This window comes from Mizuhopecten yessoensis, unplaced genomic scaffold, assembly GCF_002113885.1.
Source record: "Mizuhopecten yessoensis strain PY_sf001 unplaced genomic scaffold, ASM211388v2 scaffold1191, whole genome shotgun sequence".
NCBI classification, from domain to species: Eukaryota; Metazoa; Mollusca; class Bivalvia; order Pectinida; family Pectinidae; genus Mizuhopecten; species Mizuhopecten yessoensis.
Genome location: NW_018403923.1, coordinates 218,813 through 237,730, shown reverse-complemented (window position 1 = coordinate 237,730; position 18,918 = coordinate 218,813). Strand labels below are relative to the sequence as shown.

The 18,918-nt window shown below is 35.4% G+C and overlaps 1 protein-coding gene across 3 annotated transcripts; it reads right to left on the bottom strand.

Annotated features, from left to right (window-relative positions):
- Positions 1-399: 399 nt before the first annotated feature.
- On the bottom strand, positions 400-18,823 carry LOC110458283 (serine-rich adhesin for platelets-like). 3 transcript variants are annotated; one of them, XM_021509929.1, is made up of 7 exons: positions 18,732-18,823; positions 15,769-15,904; positions 15,277-15,368; positions 14,615-14,839; positions 9,271-9,359; positions 6,167-8,091; positions 400-5,611 (listed from the first exon to the last, which is right to left on the bottom strand). In XM_021509929.1, the coding sequence occupies exons 1-7, from the start codon at positions 18,816-18,818 to the stop codon at positions 5,166-5,168; spliced, it is 3,000 nt and encodes a 999-aa protein (XP_021365604.1). In that variant the 5' UTR covers positions 18,819-18,823; the 3' UTR covers positions 400-5,165. The 3 variants fall into 3 exon arrangements, with proteins under 3 accessions (XP_021365604.1, XP_021365611.1, XP_021365595.1); XM_021509936.1 differs by having other exon boundaries at positions 6,308-8,091; XM_021509920.1 differs by having other exon boundaries at positions 400-8,091.
- Between the last annotated feature and the right edge of the window lie 95 nt (positions 18,824-18,918).

Here is an 18,918-nt window from a genome sequence, read left to right as displayed (position 1 = left end):
GTGACAATTTCATTATGATTATGTCTCTTTTTTATTGTATTTTAATAAATCCAACTTACACAGCTGTTCGTCAATTAAATCAGAGACTGCTTCCTATAAAAACGGGTTATGTAGGTAAAAGTCTAGATATAACCTTAAAATGGTTTTCTACTTTTACACAAAATGCAGCCTTGGAAAAAAACCGGAAACCTTTTCATAACGATGTTCATCAAACTAAACCTGAAATCATTCTTTTAACGAAATACGCAGAACCTCTGCTGATTTAATTCTTCCTGATATCCCACTGAAATGTGACTAGTTTTAGAGTCACCGACTGAACTATCCCCGTTATAGAATAGTACACTACAAATAGCCCCTGGTCCAGTCTCCACACTGACGGCTTCAAAAGAAACAATTCAACATTTTTTTCATTTTTTTCATTTTTATTTTTTTTAAATATGAACTTAGATTTTCGCACATACATCTATCGCCACGAACCACATGTCGCTTTTGACATCGATTTAGCATAACCAGAGGGTATGTAATTACCCTGAAAAGTTTTGTATCAAAACACAAATTGATAAACGATGAAATCTGGAATGTCATAGCATATGATCTTACACAAGTTTCCATTTCATAGGAGATTTATCAAAATTATGCAAGAATTTTCAATTTAGCTAGACTCCGGCAAATTGAAAAAAAAAAAATATCGAGAGGAGATTCATTAATACGCATCTGTAACGGAAACAAATTTATTAACTTATTATTATAGAATTTTTACAATCATGCTTTTCAATGTCCGTTTTAAAAGTCTAAAATCCCGTTATCTTTGCTTTATTTGTATATTGTCCCACTCAGAATTATATCGCGTCATTTCATTATCATTTTATGACGTAAGAAAAAGTCATATTTACATAGTAAATAATAGCGATAGTTGGTAAGCGAATGTTGGTGAACTACCGTAGTTGGTACAACCGTAGACCTTGACTGTGGTTTCTGAATAGGAACGATAACTTGATGATAATACTGTCAATGGCTATACAGTGGTATTACATTCACACAAACATGGTTCAATACAAAACAAAAGGTCAACAACGAACACTGCTGACAAGTCATTAAGCACATAGAATCCAAACAGCTGTTCTAATGACCCAATGTAAAACCATTTCTAAATAATATCAAAATGTGTATGAACGTTGCCTTTCTTTTAACTCGAGGAGAATGTGGAAAAAATCAACTTGGAACTGGTTTGGTGTGTTCTTTATTACTCCAAATTATTTTCAATGACAATTTTGTATGTCTGCTTAATTATCGTCCTACAAAAAAACATGGAGGAACGTCTGATGGTATGTAGTGAACAAGGTTGGTCTCATAGTAGCGAGTGTTTATACTGAAAATAATGACGATAAAAATGTTAGCTGCTGACATACATAACCGTTTTTTTACCAGTTTGTATATTAAACCTGTATGATCTTAAACACTGTTTCAGATTTTTGGTTACCGGTAAGCATAAAACATATTCTTATTTCAATAATTATGAAACTTGATGAAAATTGTTCCAAGAAATAAGAAAAAATAATAAGGACACAGACGACTGTTATCATGGTGACAATTGCATTTTTAGAGAAAAAAAAAATCGGTCTTAAACGATTAAGATGCATTTGAAAAGAACGAAAACATTTGGTTAGACATTTAACTATTGTAAAAAGGGTTAAAAATATCATTTTGTTTGGTTCTGCATGACATTTTGTATAAATACTGATTTTTGTAAACTATAATATAGTACAAAGTAATCGAAGGTTATAACTTAAGCACCAATTCAATGAGATACATGCGGATACAATGTCTAAACAAACGTGATATAAACAGCTAAAGCGTGAGGTGAAGGATAGGACTTACCAGTGAGGGCACGCAAGCTTCACAGACATGTGGCAAGTGGGTTGTGCATGATGAACATTAAAACTAGTACAAACTGACGGTCAATCCTACTGATATACATATATACCGATATCAGTCAGTGATTACTAGAAAAATACACGTGTGGACTAACATAAACGTGTATCATTATAAAAACAACAGACCGGTGACAGGGGATGAGAGACATGTGTGATCCCATCATTGTTTTCTGTGACATTTAAAAAGATTAAATCAGCCATGTCATGCACCAATATGTAGAGAACCGGAATGGCCTTTTTAATGCTGGGAGTAAAATATGACATGTGTATCAACAAAAATCTGGTTGATGCTTAGTATATAAAATGCTGCTATATGCAAAAATACAAGACCCCCAGCTGGAAATGAATGTTTAAACTGTATAAATTTGTAGAATAGTTCCTTTCATCAATGAGCAGAACACCTGCTCCTCACTATGCACGACTCAAAAGCATGTAATAGTTATAAAGTATACCCCGGTATCACCTAACTCTGAGGAATTTAACGAAATTATTCTTCAATTTCATATTTCCTATCTGCAATTCATACAATTTCAAGTGTGAAGACTTGATTTTCCTTTACAACATAAATATTTTATGACATCAAATTCTGTTTGAAGAAATACTGGATATAACCACTAAAATAACTATGATTTTGACAACATCTTCAAGTGCAGCAGTTCTGTGAGCCTGGAAGCTGGCGGTCCAACTCTACACTCAAAAAATCTGTTTTGAAAATGAAGAAGGTAGTTTGAAATTATCATGGGAAAATGATAAAAACACATACTTATACATGAATAGAGTTCTATCTTTTAAAATGAGGCCCCGCATTTTGGCTAATAAGTCATCTTCTGTCTTCCTCTAAAGACAATCCTATTCTTTGTAATGTCATTTAAAATTGTTAAAAAGAGAACTAAAAAATAGATCATCTTTGATGTTTGTTATGCGTAAATGTGGTATTCTTGTGCTAAAATCATTGCGCTGATTAATTCTGTATTAGACAAAGATTTTGAAAAGTCGCAACTCATATTTGCATTTGTATGTCAAAATATTTAAGTATATACTTACTTAATTTCTGGGTAAATACCCTAATGATGTTGTTTATTCATGCACAAAATGAGTTATTTATAGCTTGTGTTTAAAACACTTCAGTTCACTGTACATAATGACTTTTAATCGTACAACTAATTATCGATGAAAACCAAACGCATAATGACTTGTTTCCTGACAGCAAAAGGTCCACTACTTTACAGCGATAGAAAAATCAAAATAACTGACAAAGACCTGCTGCAAAGCTAGCACACGGAGGAATGCATTTGCAGAACAGTTAATGACTGAAAAACCTACAGGAGAGTATGGCTAATCTAAGACACTGATTGAGGCAAGTATGCATTGAATAAGTACTGAAAATGTCATCTGCTGAAATTCCATGCATCTCCTTTTTTACAGTGTATCTACAACTGGTTTTTTTAACACTTGAAAAATAAGTGTATCGTTACACTATCACAACAGAAAAACTAAAACACTCAGGCGTTGACATTACATAAATCAACAAACAAATCTAAACAATTAAATACGATATAGATATGTAAACAAAAATGAAATTTCAAGAATGAGAAATTGAAGATAAATAATATAATTTTTGGTTAACAATCGACCTCAGGACTTGGGATACTGGATAAAAAAAAGCTAGCTTTATGACCTTCTCCCCGAAAGCACATGATCCACTTTTAAATTTTGATCTATAATGTGAGTGCTACTGAACACCACTAGATCCCTAAATCCTCTTATTCATCAATATACAGTAACCTTTGAAATCTGCCAGACCATATATCCACATAGTGTTCATTCATGTGATTACATCTTGTAGTCCTTTCTGTTAAATTATCATGATTATTTTTCCATTTAGTACATAACATGTATTTAACTACATTTACTTTTAAATACTGTTAAAATCAAAAAGGTATAAAAAGTCAACCATACCAACTCAACGATGTAGTTTCGCTCTACTTCTAAATCTAGTTAAAAGTTTTTGAGATTCTAATCTGGCATAAATTAACATAAAAGCAAGGATATTTCTCACAGAGACAAACTTTATAGTGTAGTGAGATCATTGTGATTTACTTTCATCTTGTTTAAAAATAAACCAGACAGCTGACTTTAAATCACAGATATGTATGATATTTTACATTAAAGAAACTTGACCTCGTGGCAACGAGACTGGCCTACAATACATGGTACCTTGTCCTATAGTAATAGAGAGTATACAGGTGACATTTTTATAAATAATGACATTAAATTATCACTAAGATGCATGATTCTAGCTGCCTAATTCTGCTCAACATATATATAACATTTGTGGAATCAGATCATGGCATTAAATAATAATCTGGTTAACACATACAAATTGTTTATCAGGATGCATAAGTACACCAGTGTTTGTATAATTATTATCATCTTCACTGTATTATCATCAATTCACTTCAGTGTAATTTCAATAACATGAACAAGTCTTTCAACGTTTAATTAATTAGCATGAATTTATATAGAAATTATTTCATCACAAAAAAATCATAGTGGATGACAGTAGGAAAAATGAATGGACATTTAAACAATTAAATCTGAAAGTGTAAAGCACATGTATGATGATAATAAAATGACTTTTGATTACTAGACATTTGTAGATAACTGGTGTCTTTGGCATCCCGTAAACATGTCAGTAATGCTGTGTGTGAGGGGTTACAGGTAGATTCTGACGTATATGTATTTAAGGTAGCTGAAAATGAGCAATTCTGACATGTGAAGCAGGTTATTTTCACTTGCAAGTTAAATGTCAGGATGGTTCAAACAAATATCATAAAAACATAAATAAATGTAGATTAAAATGAAACCATATACATAGTATAGATAGTCTGTTATCAGACATTTGGTTTTATAAAACTCATAAATTATGATTTCAAATTATGGAGGGACTCATGATTTCTCATATCTGTTACCATCTATACAAAAGTTCTACAAAATGGAGAAAACAACATTGTTCTATAAACTACCAACACAACAATCATTGTTGTTCATTTCTTCCTGCAGTGAAGTTGCTATTTCTCTCTGCTGTACAAAAACTGCTGGCTTTCATGTTTAATTGTCAAATGTTTATGAGTAACATGGCCAGCATATATCACAATGGCTTATAAATTATATAAATTAACAAATATACATTATATACATTTGTGTCAAATCCTCATGAATGTGGCACAATCACATTTTTCTTGTAGACTTGATGGGACTTAAAGATACATCAAAATCGTCACTTGACTCAAACAGTCTTTTCTTGGGCTCGGGTAGATAGGAGTCGGACTTTGAGAACTCGCCCAAGGTAGAGTTGTTAGAGTGGTAACTGTAACCTCCCTTTGTAGCTGTTTCAAAGTCCAGTGGTTTGCTGGTGTACGAGGATGGAGGGGGTGGGGCAGAGGAGGAAGGGTAGTTGGAAGTGAGGGAGGCGACAGGGTAGGTGGAGCTAGAGGGAGGATGTGCTACGGAGTAGGTGGTACTAGCACTGATGGAGGTCACGGTGGTTGGGAGGTAGGAGGTTGTGGATGTGGATGAAGATAATGGCGCAGAACTATAGCGCGAGGATGAGGGGGCCGGGTCGAATCGTGATGATGAGGGATAAGCACTCTCTAGCGAAGATCTGGCAGATGTACCTGCAAAAGGAAGAGCAGAAACATCAGATTTGTCTACAGGCATATATTCAGAGGAATATTTAACACCACTCCCAGTCACAGCAAAATCATTACTACTACTTACAGCATGAGTACGGGCGCTACTACTGCCCTGGGCTAATATCTTTGACACAGGTACATCCAAACTAGCTGACCGCGTCCTGATGACGGGTTTATAATCACCCCTACTCCTGGGGTTCACACCTAAATCTATGTCTGTATATGAAAAGCTTGGTCTATCTCTACCAGAGGATATTGAAGCACTGTTATAAGCATTAGTTTGAGCTTTGTTATAAGCGTCCCCACCTCCATCTACACCGGACACACCCTGATCCCCAATAGAAGCATATACATGAGACTGTGACACAGAATTAGGCTGAGACGTGTACAAAGACGACACACTGGACACAAGTGCTGGCTGTGACACAGAGGACGCTACATAAGGTGGCAAAACAATGTCATCAACTATGTCAATGGGTGGGTCGGTTACATGGTTGGTGCTGGAGGTAGCCACAGTGTCATACATGCCACCCTTACCCAGATTACTGGAACCCCTAGTGTAAGCACCACCTGTGGTCTCATAGTCTGAGTAGGGCCTTGCTCTGGATGGCCGCGGAGGGAGGGAGGCCTTTGAGTAGTCCTGGTTAGTTTCAGACATAGAACCAACGGGAGCCCTACCTTGTCTGCCTGGCTCGTATGATCCAGTCGAAAACTTGCTGAAAGTTGGCTTGCTGCTAGAGTTGGATGAATAACTTGGAAGACTGAGACGTGATGACTTAAAGGATGGTATATCTTCTGCGGTGGCGTAGCGACTACCTGTGTTTTGAGAAGACTTTGGTGACATAAAGAGGTTGTCAACAGAAGGACTCCTCCCAAAACCACTTTGGCCGAGAGGTTTCCCAGACAAGGATGGCTTTTTTTGGAGGGAAGAACCAGTTGAGCTGTACACACTACTAGGCTTGGTGGAGGAGGAAAGACTTGCTGCTGTTGTTCGTGGAGGTAGTAGATCAAGATCAGCAGATCTTCTGTACCTACTGATGTCATCGCCACCAGCATTGTAATTGTCCGAATACCTGTCACCAGAGGAAGTGCTTGTTGTTGGTGCGGAATATTGTTCACTCTCAGCTTTGCTAGACAATTCTGACTTATAGCCACTAGACAATGTTGTACGGTATTTGTTACTGTAAGTGTCTGTATCACTTTGTGAAGTTCTGTACTTGCTGCCTAGTGAATCTGCATCACCCAGTGTCCCACCATAGCTAGACTTACTTGTAGCACTTGTTTTGAAGTCTTCCTCCAAGCGAGGGTTGTAGTATTTGGATGAGTAAGCTGTCTCAGTCCTTGTACTAGATCCTTCTGAGTATGACTTAAAGTCATCCCTGACTTTATAATCTTGCGTGACAGGATCTGGTTTAGAATATGATTTAAGGTCATCTTTGTGATCTAGAGGACCCACTTTTGACCTGTAGTTCCCTAGATAGTCTTTTTTAGACCTGTACACATCCACAGGTTCACTGTCCATGTCCTCCTCCTCCTCTTCCTCACCATGACTGTTCACCTTTTTCTCTGCCCTGTTCAGCAGCTTCATACAGTCGGTGAAGTCTGGAGTGAGGGAGATATCCAGCTCATCTAACTCCGACTGGATCAACTGGGTGTCATCTAGCTCATGGTCATGTCTATGAGAGCCTCGCCCTGGATGGTCAAGACTAAAACTGTCATTCAGTTCACTTCTTGTTGACCTTGGACGGAACAAATCATCATCATCTTTGCTGTAGTGTTGTGTTGATGGCTTTTTTCGTGTGTCGAAAAGAGAATCATCTAAAGAACTTGGCTTTGACAGACTAAAACTATCACTCATTTCCGCAGCACTAGACTTTTTACTGTTTTTCAGTACACCTTTGATAGGAGAGTCGGATGACCCGTTTGTGAGCGAGAGTTTGGACGTCATTGGACTAGGCATTTCAAGATCAAACGACATTGTTTCACTTTTATCCCTCGGAAGATCAAATGTGACACGTTTTGATTTGGAACCATTCTTAGAAGCTGTAGGTTTCATGCTAGCCTTTGTGTCATAAGACTTGTACCGATCATGCAATGTCTTGTCATCATATTGAGTGTATTTATGAGACTCACCATTGAGATAGCCTTTGTCATCTTGTTTTGACTTTTTTTCACTACCTTCGTCACCAAACAGCTGACGCTTGTGGCTTCCGTCCACACCATAGCCAGAGGTCAGTGGTGGATCAGGGGGTAGGAATCGTGTGTAGGACGTCCTGGCTGGCTGGCTACTACTAGATACCAAGCCTGACTTGGCCTTCTCTTTAGTGTGTAGCTCACTAAGTTCTGTCTGCATCTCCTCTATGTATTTATCACTTTTCTCCAAAGCCTTGTTCAGTTGGCCCACCTCTTTCTCATAGGTCTGTATCTTGGCCTCCAATGTTGATACAGTGTACCTCCCATACCTACAACAAACAAGATATTATTTGACATTTCAAAATTTCATTGTGACAATCTTAAAACATTTCTTTTACTCAAGTAAATAAAAAAGGTTCCTCAAAAGCCACTTTATAACATTTTATCAAACTAAGGCAATCATTTTGATAATTGAACTAGAACACTGAAAGGTCAGCAATATCATATTGCATATATGTACTAAACTGCCAAAAAGGAAATTTAAGGTGATGATCTATTGAAATGAAAAGGTATCAAGAAGTCACTCTTGTTTTTATAAGAGTGGAGCTCAGATGCAATTGCGCTATCAGATTTACCACTTGGAAAGGAAGTTTAATGGATAATTTTTCATATCTCTATTTTAGTAACCGTGACTTTGATATTGACCGTTATAATAATAGGTATAATCCTTCAGTATGAAAGCTGTCAGACCTAAAGGTATCATAAGAGGAAAACAAGATAACCACAGGGGCGGAATAATATACGCCCGTCGAATGCCATAAAGTGTTATATACTTTCTTACATTGAAATAAGATCTGCATCATTCTAAGAGTGGTTGTTAGCTGACACGCTATGAAAAATGTAGGAGAAAATCTCTGAACAAAAAATCAAATATTGAAATGAACAAAGGGCAATAACTTTTGCAAAAATTGTCGAATCAAAATTCTTTTAAGGGGAACACAACTTCATATCATGGTTATAATGTATATCAAGTTTCAAAGAGATCCGTTGAAAAATGTAGGAGGAGATTGCCGGACAAAAATCAAATACTGAAATAAACAAAGGGCAATAACTTTTGCAAAAATTGTTGAATCAAAATTCTTTTCAAGGAAACACAACAACATATCATGATTATTTAGCCTACTAAGTTTCAAAGAAATCTGTCAAAAAACATTAGGAGGAAATCTCCGGATAAAAAATCAAATACTGAAATGAACAAAGGGCAATAACTTTTGGAAAAATTGTCAAATCAAAATTCATTTAAGAGAGACATAACTTCATATCATTATTATAATGTATACCAAATTTCAAAGAGATCAGTAAAAAAATGTAGGAGGAGATTGGCGGACGAACAAAAGTTTACGCCAGACGGACAGATGGACGACGACATACCATAATACTCCCGTCAAATTTGACGGGCGTATAAAAATAGTGGATGGACAAATTGATGCAGTGGTAAGTATATTTACCTGTGAGGAGACCGGTTGGCAATTTCTCCTCTTAATTTCTGGTTTTCATGGTTAATGTTCACATTTTCATCCTTCAAAGCGTTGTTTTCCTTCAAATACAAAAAAACTTGCATTACATTAATCTGTAACATATAATTATAATCTGTTTCACATCAGTTTTGAGTATTGTGTTTTCTCCAGAAAATACTATTTATGTTAATTTTATGGATACAACTTCAGGAGAATTTGAATTTAAGTTCAAAGTTAACAGTGTGTCAGGATGAGGGTAAATGGCAATCAGTCACATGAGGCTTTGACTCAGCTAACCTAAAAATAAAATCACTTGTAAAAAAACTACCAGTTTTGATACATGCTATTTAAAAACAGCGTGAAAGCATTTCTCAAAGTTCATGACTTTCCTGATATTTTTAACAATATGTTAATGTATTTTATCATGTTTTTTCTTCATTTCTCTGTCTATTGACCCAACAATGACATGTGAAATGGCTCCAAGAGTGATATTTTTTGAATTTTTGAAACAGGAGTCGTTTGAGGATGACATCCCCCCTGCACCAAGCTGAAATGTTACATGGAGCCTATAAAGTACACGTGTATAATGAAATAGTAAATTACAAAAGAAAATTATGCATCATATTTTTTATGTTTTAATATTCTGACAATGTCAAAAAAAAGGATAATGAAAAAGTGCATTAAAAACTGTGTACCAAACTTTAAGTGAGCTTAAATTGCGGAAGGAATCAATTTCACATGCTTTTCTAAACTGAATGAAGCTTGTCACATGCTTTTCTAAACTGAATGAAGCTTGTCACATGCTTTTCTAAACTGAATAAAGCTTGTCACATGCTTTTCTTAACTGAATAAAGCTTGTCACATGCTTTCTTAACTGAATGAAGCTTGTCACATGCTTTTCTTAACTGAATAAAGCTTGTCACATGCTTTTCTTAACTGAATCAAGCTTGTCACATGCTTTTCTAACTGAATGAAGCTTGTCACATGCTTTTCTTAACTGAATGAAGCTTGTCACATGCTTTTCTTAACTGAATGAAGCTTGTCACATGCTTTTCTTAACTGAATGAAGCTTGTCACATGCTTTTCTTAACTGAATGAAGCTTGTCACATGCTTTTCTTAACTGAATGAAGCTTGTCACATGCTTTTCTTAACTGAATGAAGCTTGTCACATGCTTTTCTTAACTGAATGAAGCTTGTCACATGCTTTTCTTAACTGAATGAAGCTTGTCACATGCTTTTCTTAACTGAATGAAGCTTGTCACATGCTTTTCTTAACTGAATGAAGCTTGTCACATGCTTTTCTTAACTGAATGAAGCTTGTCACATGCTTTTCTTAACTGAATGAAGCTTGTCACATGCTTTTCTTAACTGAATGAAGCTTGTCACATGCTTTTCTTAACTGAATGAAGCTTGTCACATGCTTTTCTTAACTGAATGAAGCTTGTCACATGCTTTTCTTAACTGAATGAAGCTTGTCACATGCTTTTCTTAACTGAATGAAGCTTGTCACATGCTTTTCTTAACTGAATGAAGCTTGTCACATGCTTTTCTTAACTGAATGAAGCTTGTCACATGCTTTTCTTAACTGAATGAAGCTTGTCACATGCTTTTCTTAACTGAATGAAGCTTGTCACATGCTTTTCTTAACTGAATGAAGCTTGTCACATGCTTTTCTTAACTGAATGAAGCTTGTCACATGCTTTTCTTAACTGAATGAAGCTTGTCACATGCTTTTCTTAACTGAATGAAGCTTGTCACATGCTTTTCTTAACTGAATGAAGCTTGNTCACATGCTTTTCTTAACTGAATAAAGCTTTTCACATGCTTTTCTTAACTGAATAAAGCTTTTCACATGCTTTTCTAAACTGAATAAAGCTTTTCACATGCTTTTCTAAACTGAATAAAGCTTTTCACATGCTTTTCTAAACTGAATAAAGCTTGTCACATGCTTTTCTAAACTGAATAAAGCTTGTCACATGCTTTTCTAAACTGAATAAAGCTTGTCACATGCTTTCTTAACTGACGAAGCAAAGGGATATAACTCCCTGGCAATGGAAGAAAATTGCATGAAAAAGGGAGGTGCACATGTTACACTGATGATGTGTACCAAATTGGAAGTAAATCCATCTGAGGCTGTCGAAAGAGTTGATTTCACAAGATCTGGGACAGATGGAATTCAGTTCTACAATGTATTATCAGTAGGGAAAAATAAGTCATCTTGATACTTGACATAGACGAGGCCCTTGTCAGTACTATAAAACTATTTAGTCATTAACTTTTGGTACCTGTGACCTCAATGGTGACAGCAAGACTACTCTTTGTATCAATTATATAGGCACTTAATTATATGAAGCTCCAAACAGATTTTACCGAGACTGATTATATTATTTGAAAGTTCAAAACTTCTTTGCTAAATAACCAAATGCCGTCCACATTTTACATTAACAACACTTTACTCTTACAGGCTACAGTATCTATATATTATCAACACATCTACCCATTCCTCTTTACAGACCATGGTGTATCACATTTTAAAGAAACTAAATTTCGATACCATACTATATAACTACAGAAACAATGATATTCNTTACTTCATTTACCTATCATATTAAAATGATAAAAGATCCCTTATTTTCATATTTTGATATCAGGAAAGAATTCCAGTCCGGGGGTGGAGACCCAACGTCCTTGCAAGGAAGTCAGTTCCATAGTAGTGGTAGGGATCCTGGGGTGGATACCTTAATGGTATTCCTAAAAGAATATCTTTGACATCTTTAGGCATCACATGTATTTTTGTAGTTACTTAGTCATACTAGATAAAATAATTATTAATACGATATTTTGTAATTGTAAATCATGGGGGAGAATCTCATTCACTAATCAGTGAATTATGTATCCCAACTTAAAAAATCACCAACTCATATTGGGTTACACAAAGAACAAGCAAGTATTCTAATAATTATAACTACCCACAAGTGATTGACAGATTGAAAGTTGTTCTACAAAATCTAGTAAGGAACTTTTCCTGACAGTGAGATAGCTTCAAAGTTTCATTGTAGAAAAAATGTAGCCAACTCAATTCTAGTAGTGAAAGGGGCTATTACAGCAGAATTTCTTCTGAATCAGCATTATTGTTGTATGCCATGGTAAGGTAAGTTAAGTTAAGGTAAAAAGGTTCAAACTGTTGTCACATGCAATGAGCTGCATTTGTAGTGCTATTAACTTTATTTTAGTTGTCAGGACCTACATTGAAGATCTAGGAACTTTATTCTAGTTGTCAGGACCTACATTGAAGATCTAGGAGCTTCATTTGAGTTGTCAGGACCTACATTGAAGATCCAGGTATTTTATTTTAGTTGTCAGGACCTACATTGAAGATCTAGGAACTTTATTTTAGTAGTCATGACCTACATTGAAGATCTAGGAACTTTATTTCAGTTGTCATGACCTACATTGAAGATCTAGAAACGTTATGTTAGTTGTCAGGACCTACATTGAAGATCTAGGAATTTTATGCTAGTTGTCAGGACCTACATTGAAGATCTAGGAACTTTATTTTAGCATGACCTACAATGAAGATCTAGGAATTTTATTTTAGTTGTCAGGACCTACATTGAAGATCTAGGAAATTGATTATAGTTGTCATGCCCTACATTGAAAATCTAGGAGCTTTATTTCATTTGTCAGGACCTTCATTGAAGATCTAGGAGCTTTATATTAGTTGTTGTGAGGACCTACATTGAAGATCTAGCAATTTTATTTTAGTTGTCAGGTCCTACATTGAAGATCCAGGAATTTTTATTTTAGTTCTCAGGACCTACATTGAAGATCTTGGAACTTTATTTTAGTTGTCAGTCGGGACCTACATTGAAGATCTAGCAATTTTATTTTAGTCGTCAGGACCTACATTGAAGATCTTGGAACTTTATTTTAGTTGTCAGGACCTACACTGAAGATCTAGGAACTTTATTTAAGCATGACCTACAATGAAGATCTAGGAATTTTAATTTAGTTGTCAGGACCTACATTGAAGATCTAGCAATTTTATTTTAGTTGTCAGGCCCTACATTGAAGATCTAGGAACCTTATTTTAGCATGACCTACAATGAAGATCTAGGAATTTTATGCTAGTTGTCAGGGCCTTCATTGAAGATCTAGGAACTTTATTTAAGCATGACCTACAATGAAGATCTAGGAATTTTATTTTAGTTAGTTGTCAGGACCTACATTCAAGATCTAGGAACTTTATTTTAGCATGCCCTACAATGAATATCTAGGAATTTTATTTTAGTTGTCAGTACCTACATTGAAGATCTAGGAAATTGATTATAGTTGTCATGACCTACATTGAACATCTAGGAATTTTATTCTAGTTGTCGGGACCTACATTGAAGATCTAGCAATTTTATTTTAGTCGTCAGGACCTACATTGAAGATATATGAATTTTATTTTAGTTGTCAGGTCCTACATTGAAGATCCAGGAATTTTTATTTTAGTTCTCAGGACCTACATTGAAGATCTTGGAACTTTATTTTAGTTGTCAGTCGGGACCTACATTGAAGATCTAGGAGCTTCATTTGAGTTGTCAGGACCTACATTGAAGATCCAGGAACTTTATTTTAGATGTCAGGACCTACATTGATGATCTAGGAACTTTATTTTAGCATGACCTACAATGAAGATCTAGGAATTTTATTCTAGTTGTCACGACCTACATTGAAGATCTAGGAATTTTATTTTAGTTGTCAGGGCCTACATTGAAGATCTAGGAAATTGATTATAGTTGTCATGACCTACATTGAACATCTAGGAATTTTATTCTAGTTGTCGGGACCTACATTGAAGATCTAGCAATTTTATTTTAGTTGTCAGGCCCTACATTGAAGATCTACGAATTTTATTTTAGTTGTCAGGTCCTACATTGAAGATCCAGGAACTTTATTTTAGATGTCAGGACCTACATTGATGATCTAAGAGCTTGTCAGATCTGCAGCTCTAGCATTATGAAATCTAAAACAGTTATCAGCACATTATAAACAGTAATTGATAAAATATTTCTGTAACTGAAGAAAATTGAAAGTGACCTAGTTGTCAGGACCTACATTGATGATCTAGGAACTTTATTTTAGTTGTCAGGACCTACATTGAAGATCCAGGAACTTTATTTTAGTTGTCAGGACCTACATTGATGATCTAAGAGCTTGGCAGATCTGCAGCTCTAGCATTATGAAATCTAAAACAGTTATCAGCACATTATAAACAGTAATTGATAAAATATTTCTGTAACTGAAGAAAATTGAAAGTGACAAGTTTCAATGATAAAACATACACACCTCTTTAGTTCTAGCAAGTTCATTCTTCACTTTTTCATACAGCTTCTGTGCATCCTGTAATTTTTTGGTAAGAAGCAACAACCCATTGGTATCGGCAGTCTTTGGCACTCCAATGTCTTTAGAGGAAAATTTACCATCAGGACCCTTCTTCTGAAGTTGCTGTTTTAGCACATTGTTTTCTGTTTTAATCAAGTTGTTTTCAGCAGTCAACCTTTCAAATTCTTCCTGCAGAATAAAGTAAAATTGTGTACAGAGCATATTTTCTAGTGAAAACCAAAAGCTACAATCTCAATTTCTTATATAAAACATTTGCAAATTCTGAAAATACGGTGACTTATATGTGCGTAACAATCATTTAGTTTTTAAGTCCAACTCTTTTGTTTTTAGGGCCTTTTGAGGGTCTGTATGAACCCATTATGGGGATTCCTGCATTTAGGCAAGATATCGGTAGTAAGTACACATGTAAACAGCTAATGTTTCCTTCATATTTCACATAGAATTTTACACGAAACTTCTTAAGTGTTGTTTTTTCCTTAATTTTTCCTTTTTATTTTTATGGGGAAGTTATAATTGAAATCATTTTGATATTTGATCTAGTAATAAGTATATGAATACTAAAAGTTAGCTTAATGTCTGATTAAGGACATGTAAACATTACTGACCTCATATTCTCTGTAGAGTATATCAAATCTAGCCTTGCGTAGCTTTGGGTTGGATAGTCTTTCCTTGTCATCCATGGCTTCGTTCAGTCCTCCTACACAAATTCAATGTCTTCAACATCAGTGTCCATAGATTACTCACAAAACATATATAAATTACTTACATGACTATTTATCTTACCTTGAACACTTGAACAATTTTGTATTTACAATACAACAAATTTCATATGCTCTTAATTAATTAAGCTGAAATTGTTCCCAGTTTGAATTTTTTCACCAGTATTCCTCTCCGTTGGTTTTATAACAGTTAAATCGTTTATATGAAGGTACCGGTAGTAACATTCCCTGGTACAAACATGACATGCTGTCAATTGCTTTATTCATTATAAGCTCTTTTTTCTGACGAATTTTCTGTAATTTTCACCATTGGTCCATCACTTTGAAGGACAAAATTATTTTCTCAATAAAACCAATGTACATCAGTCAAGTGCTTACCCAGAATTTGTCGGACAGGATTAGCGGGGTTGATGGTCACGCGACAGGCTGGACACTGCTGGTTCCTCTGTAACCATGTGTCCATGCACAGAGAACAGAACACATGGTCGTTTGGACACAACACCGGCTGTTTGACCTGCAATGATAAAAAAGGTGTTCATTTATTAAATGTAATATTGGCGGACTTATACACGGACTAATGGTGTTATCTACACATCCATTAGTTACAATGAAGGACAGGTTATCTACACATCCATTAGTTACAATGAAGGACAGGTTAACTTGTGGTTAGTCTGTTTCATACATCTATACATCTTTTTCCTACAAGTTTTCGTTTCACAAAATGTTGCTTGTTGATTATCAATCTTGATTTAAATGATCACATTACATATATGACTTGTCCACAAAGACTAATCATAACTAGTAAACTACATGCTGTTTATCACCTGTTGTAATTCCTGAGATAATCCAGGTTTAACAGCATATCTAGTTTATCTAAGCTTCTTCAATCTGTCTCAGGTTACATGTCATAAATGGTTACATAAATGTACCACATCAGGAAGTCTAAAACACCCTACTTAAGCTTGCTTGTCGAATGTAACAGGACTTGAACTGGAACGTGCTACTGGGTATAGATAATGTGTGGGATGTGTAGGAAAATTATGCAATCTTACAGAGTTTATGGGGTTGTGGTACGTAGATGGGCATGTACCCTGCAGAGATGTGTCCAAAACCTTACACATACAATATCAATGCTAGGATTATTGTAAACATATACTAGGTGAGCTACCAGTAGCTGTAAAAGTATCTGTTACATATCCTCTAATGGAAGAAAAAGAACCTGAACTGTACTTATTGATGTGTACTAGATCTGTACCCAAAGAAAAAGTTATGAGTCATTTTAGGAACACTGCCAATCTTAATTCAGTCTGTGATGACATCAGAGATATGAGAAGTGCAAACAGCATATTTAAAACTAATATTGGCCAAAGAAGACAAGGTGTACTCCTTTTTTTTAAAATACATATTCTGCAAATGGATTGCCTCCCTTTGCCCATATTCCGAATCATCTGCAGCAAAATATCTTATTTATCTCATTCACCCTTATATATATATATCTAAACTGGACTTGCCTAGTCTTTGATTTTGGAAGGTTCAAATGTGACTTTAGGGTGAATGGGTTAAGATGGCAGTCTTGAAAAGTTAACATCAAAACCTAAAACTAAAAGTCAAATTGGTCATGAATAAAAAAAATCAATGTGGTAGTTAACAAATAATCATCTTTGAGAACACCAAAAAAAAGAAGACATTTTCTTCAGACAGAAAATATTTATTCACATACGACCCCTAACTTTGTTGTCACGTTAAACACACTAGAATGGGATTAAAAACCTGGAAACAAACAACAGCAACTAAATTAAACATAAAAGAGCCTGGACTGACATTCAGTCAGTGCACCATTTTTTATTTATTTCAATTCTTACCACATTAACAGTATGCATCATTGACAGAAAATTTACAGTAGACAACATTCATTTAGCAATGTCAGTCTAAAATTGTTTGCACATTTTGCCATCATGATTATGAGACACAGTAATGTAGTGGTAAGATACCCGGCTCATGACCAAAGGGTTTTGGGTTCGAGTCACATCATGGCACTGTGTTGTATCTTTGAACAAGAAACTTTACTCTGATTGTTCCAGTCAACTCAGCTGTAGTTGAGTATATGGATGGGCAGTGCTGGAATTTTTTAATACTAGCTGTTACCTTAATCCTGGTGGCCAGGTAGTGAGCTAAAATCTTTTTTTTGGTCCTATTTAAAAATATCTACACAATTCATTCAGAAAAGTCTTTCACTGGGCATGCAGCTGTTCATGGTTGTATATAAAGTCTAACTGCTGAGTCTGAACCATTTGTTTACTACTCTGTATGGGAAACACTTTTGGCTGCTACTTGTTCCAGAGAATGTCTTATAATTACCTAGTTTAAATGAGTGTTCACATGTGTTTGCAATATTTAATAATTTTAGGCTGCGTTCACTGCCTCATAGCTGAGTAAAATTTTAAAAAGTTGAACGATCATATCTTTTATATATTGGCTTGATCATATCTGTAACAAGATTGTACTACCCAAATTCATTAAAGATTTTCGTAAGATGTGTTTCTGAGCTCACTTACTAATTTTGTAGCACATTTGTGCTTAGTATAGCAGAACTGGACCACGTTTGCATAAAGCAGTGCGCTCTGGCCCCACACTAGACATCTACATACATGTCAAAATGTCTAAGTCTGGTGTTAGGGCAAAAGGAAACTCAGGCTACTGATAGTACTGTTACACATGAACATGCAAGTGACTAGGATATATTACACTTGCACATTCATGCAAATTGTGGTCTCACAAACATTTGTATAATTGAAGAAATATTTCCTTGTCCAAACATGTAAATGTGCTTTAAATCATTTCTATTTAGCTCGGTTTGCTTTTTCACTTTCATAGCTTTGTGATCCGTGAACTTTAACTTATGGTCAAACAATACTCCTATAACATAAGAGGCCGCTGGTTGGTCTTTTTTCTATCGGATATGATTTTGCCGACTGCGGTCGTCGCCTGTCAAAAGTATCTCGCCGTGTAAACTTCTAACATTGTTGTAGTAGGTAGATCAAACATCACAAGAAGGTCTTAAATAAGATATGAATACACTTTAAATTTCGTTAAGTTCTGAATGCATCAACTTACAATTTCAATCAGTGTTACTCAGTAAGATGAGTTAATACAGCTCAAAATGACTATAAGGCTACATCAGTCTGGATGATCATTACTTCAAGAACTTGTCAGTTGGAGCGATCCCGCCGCAGGCCTTGGATACGATGACGCTTTTGGTATTTTTGCTTTTAGATCGATTGATCGAATACACAATTGGTGGTTTTCGACAAAAGTGTGAAACAAATAATAAGAAAACCCACCTTTCCAAGGCAAACTTGACAAGAAATCGGCAACGTGAAGGCGATTGTGCTGTGCTTGTCCCGTCTTGCATTCATGTCGGCCGCCATACCACCGGAAGTTTATATGCGTATGGATATATATAAAATGTGAAAAATGCACTGTCTCCTTTAGCTACAGTATAAGCAAAATGTTACTATTGTTACAATT

Coding starts and splice junctions, on each gene's coding strand:
- LOC110458283 (XM_021509920.1), bottom strand. CDS start 18,818: ATGGCGGCCGACATGAATGCAAGACGGGACAAGCACAGCACAATCGCC. Junction 15,905..18,731: donor GTCAAGTTTGCCTTGGAAAG/GTGGGTTTTCTT, acceptor TTATCATTGCAG/GTCAAACAGCCGGTGTTGTG. Junction 14,840..15,276: donor TACTCTACAGAGAATATGAG/GTCAGTAATGTT, acceptor TTTATTCTGCAG/GAAGAATTTGAAAGGTTGAC.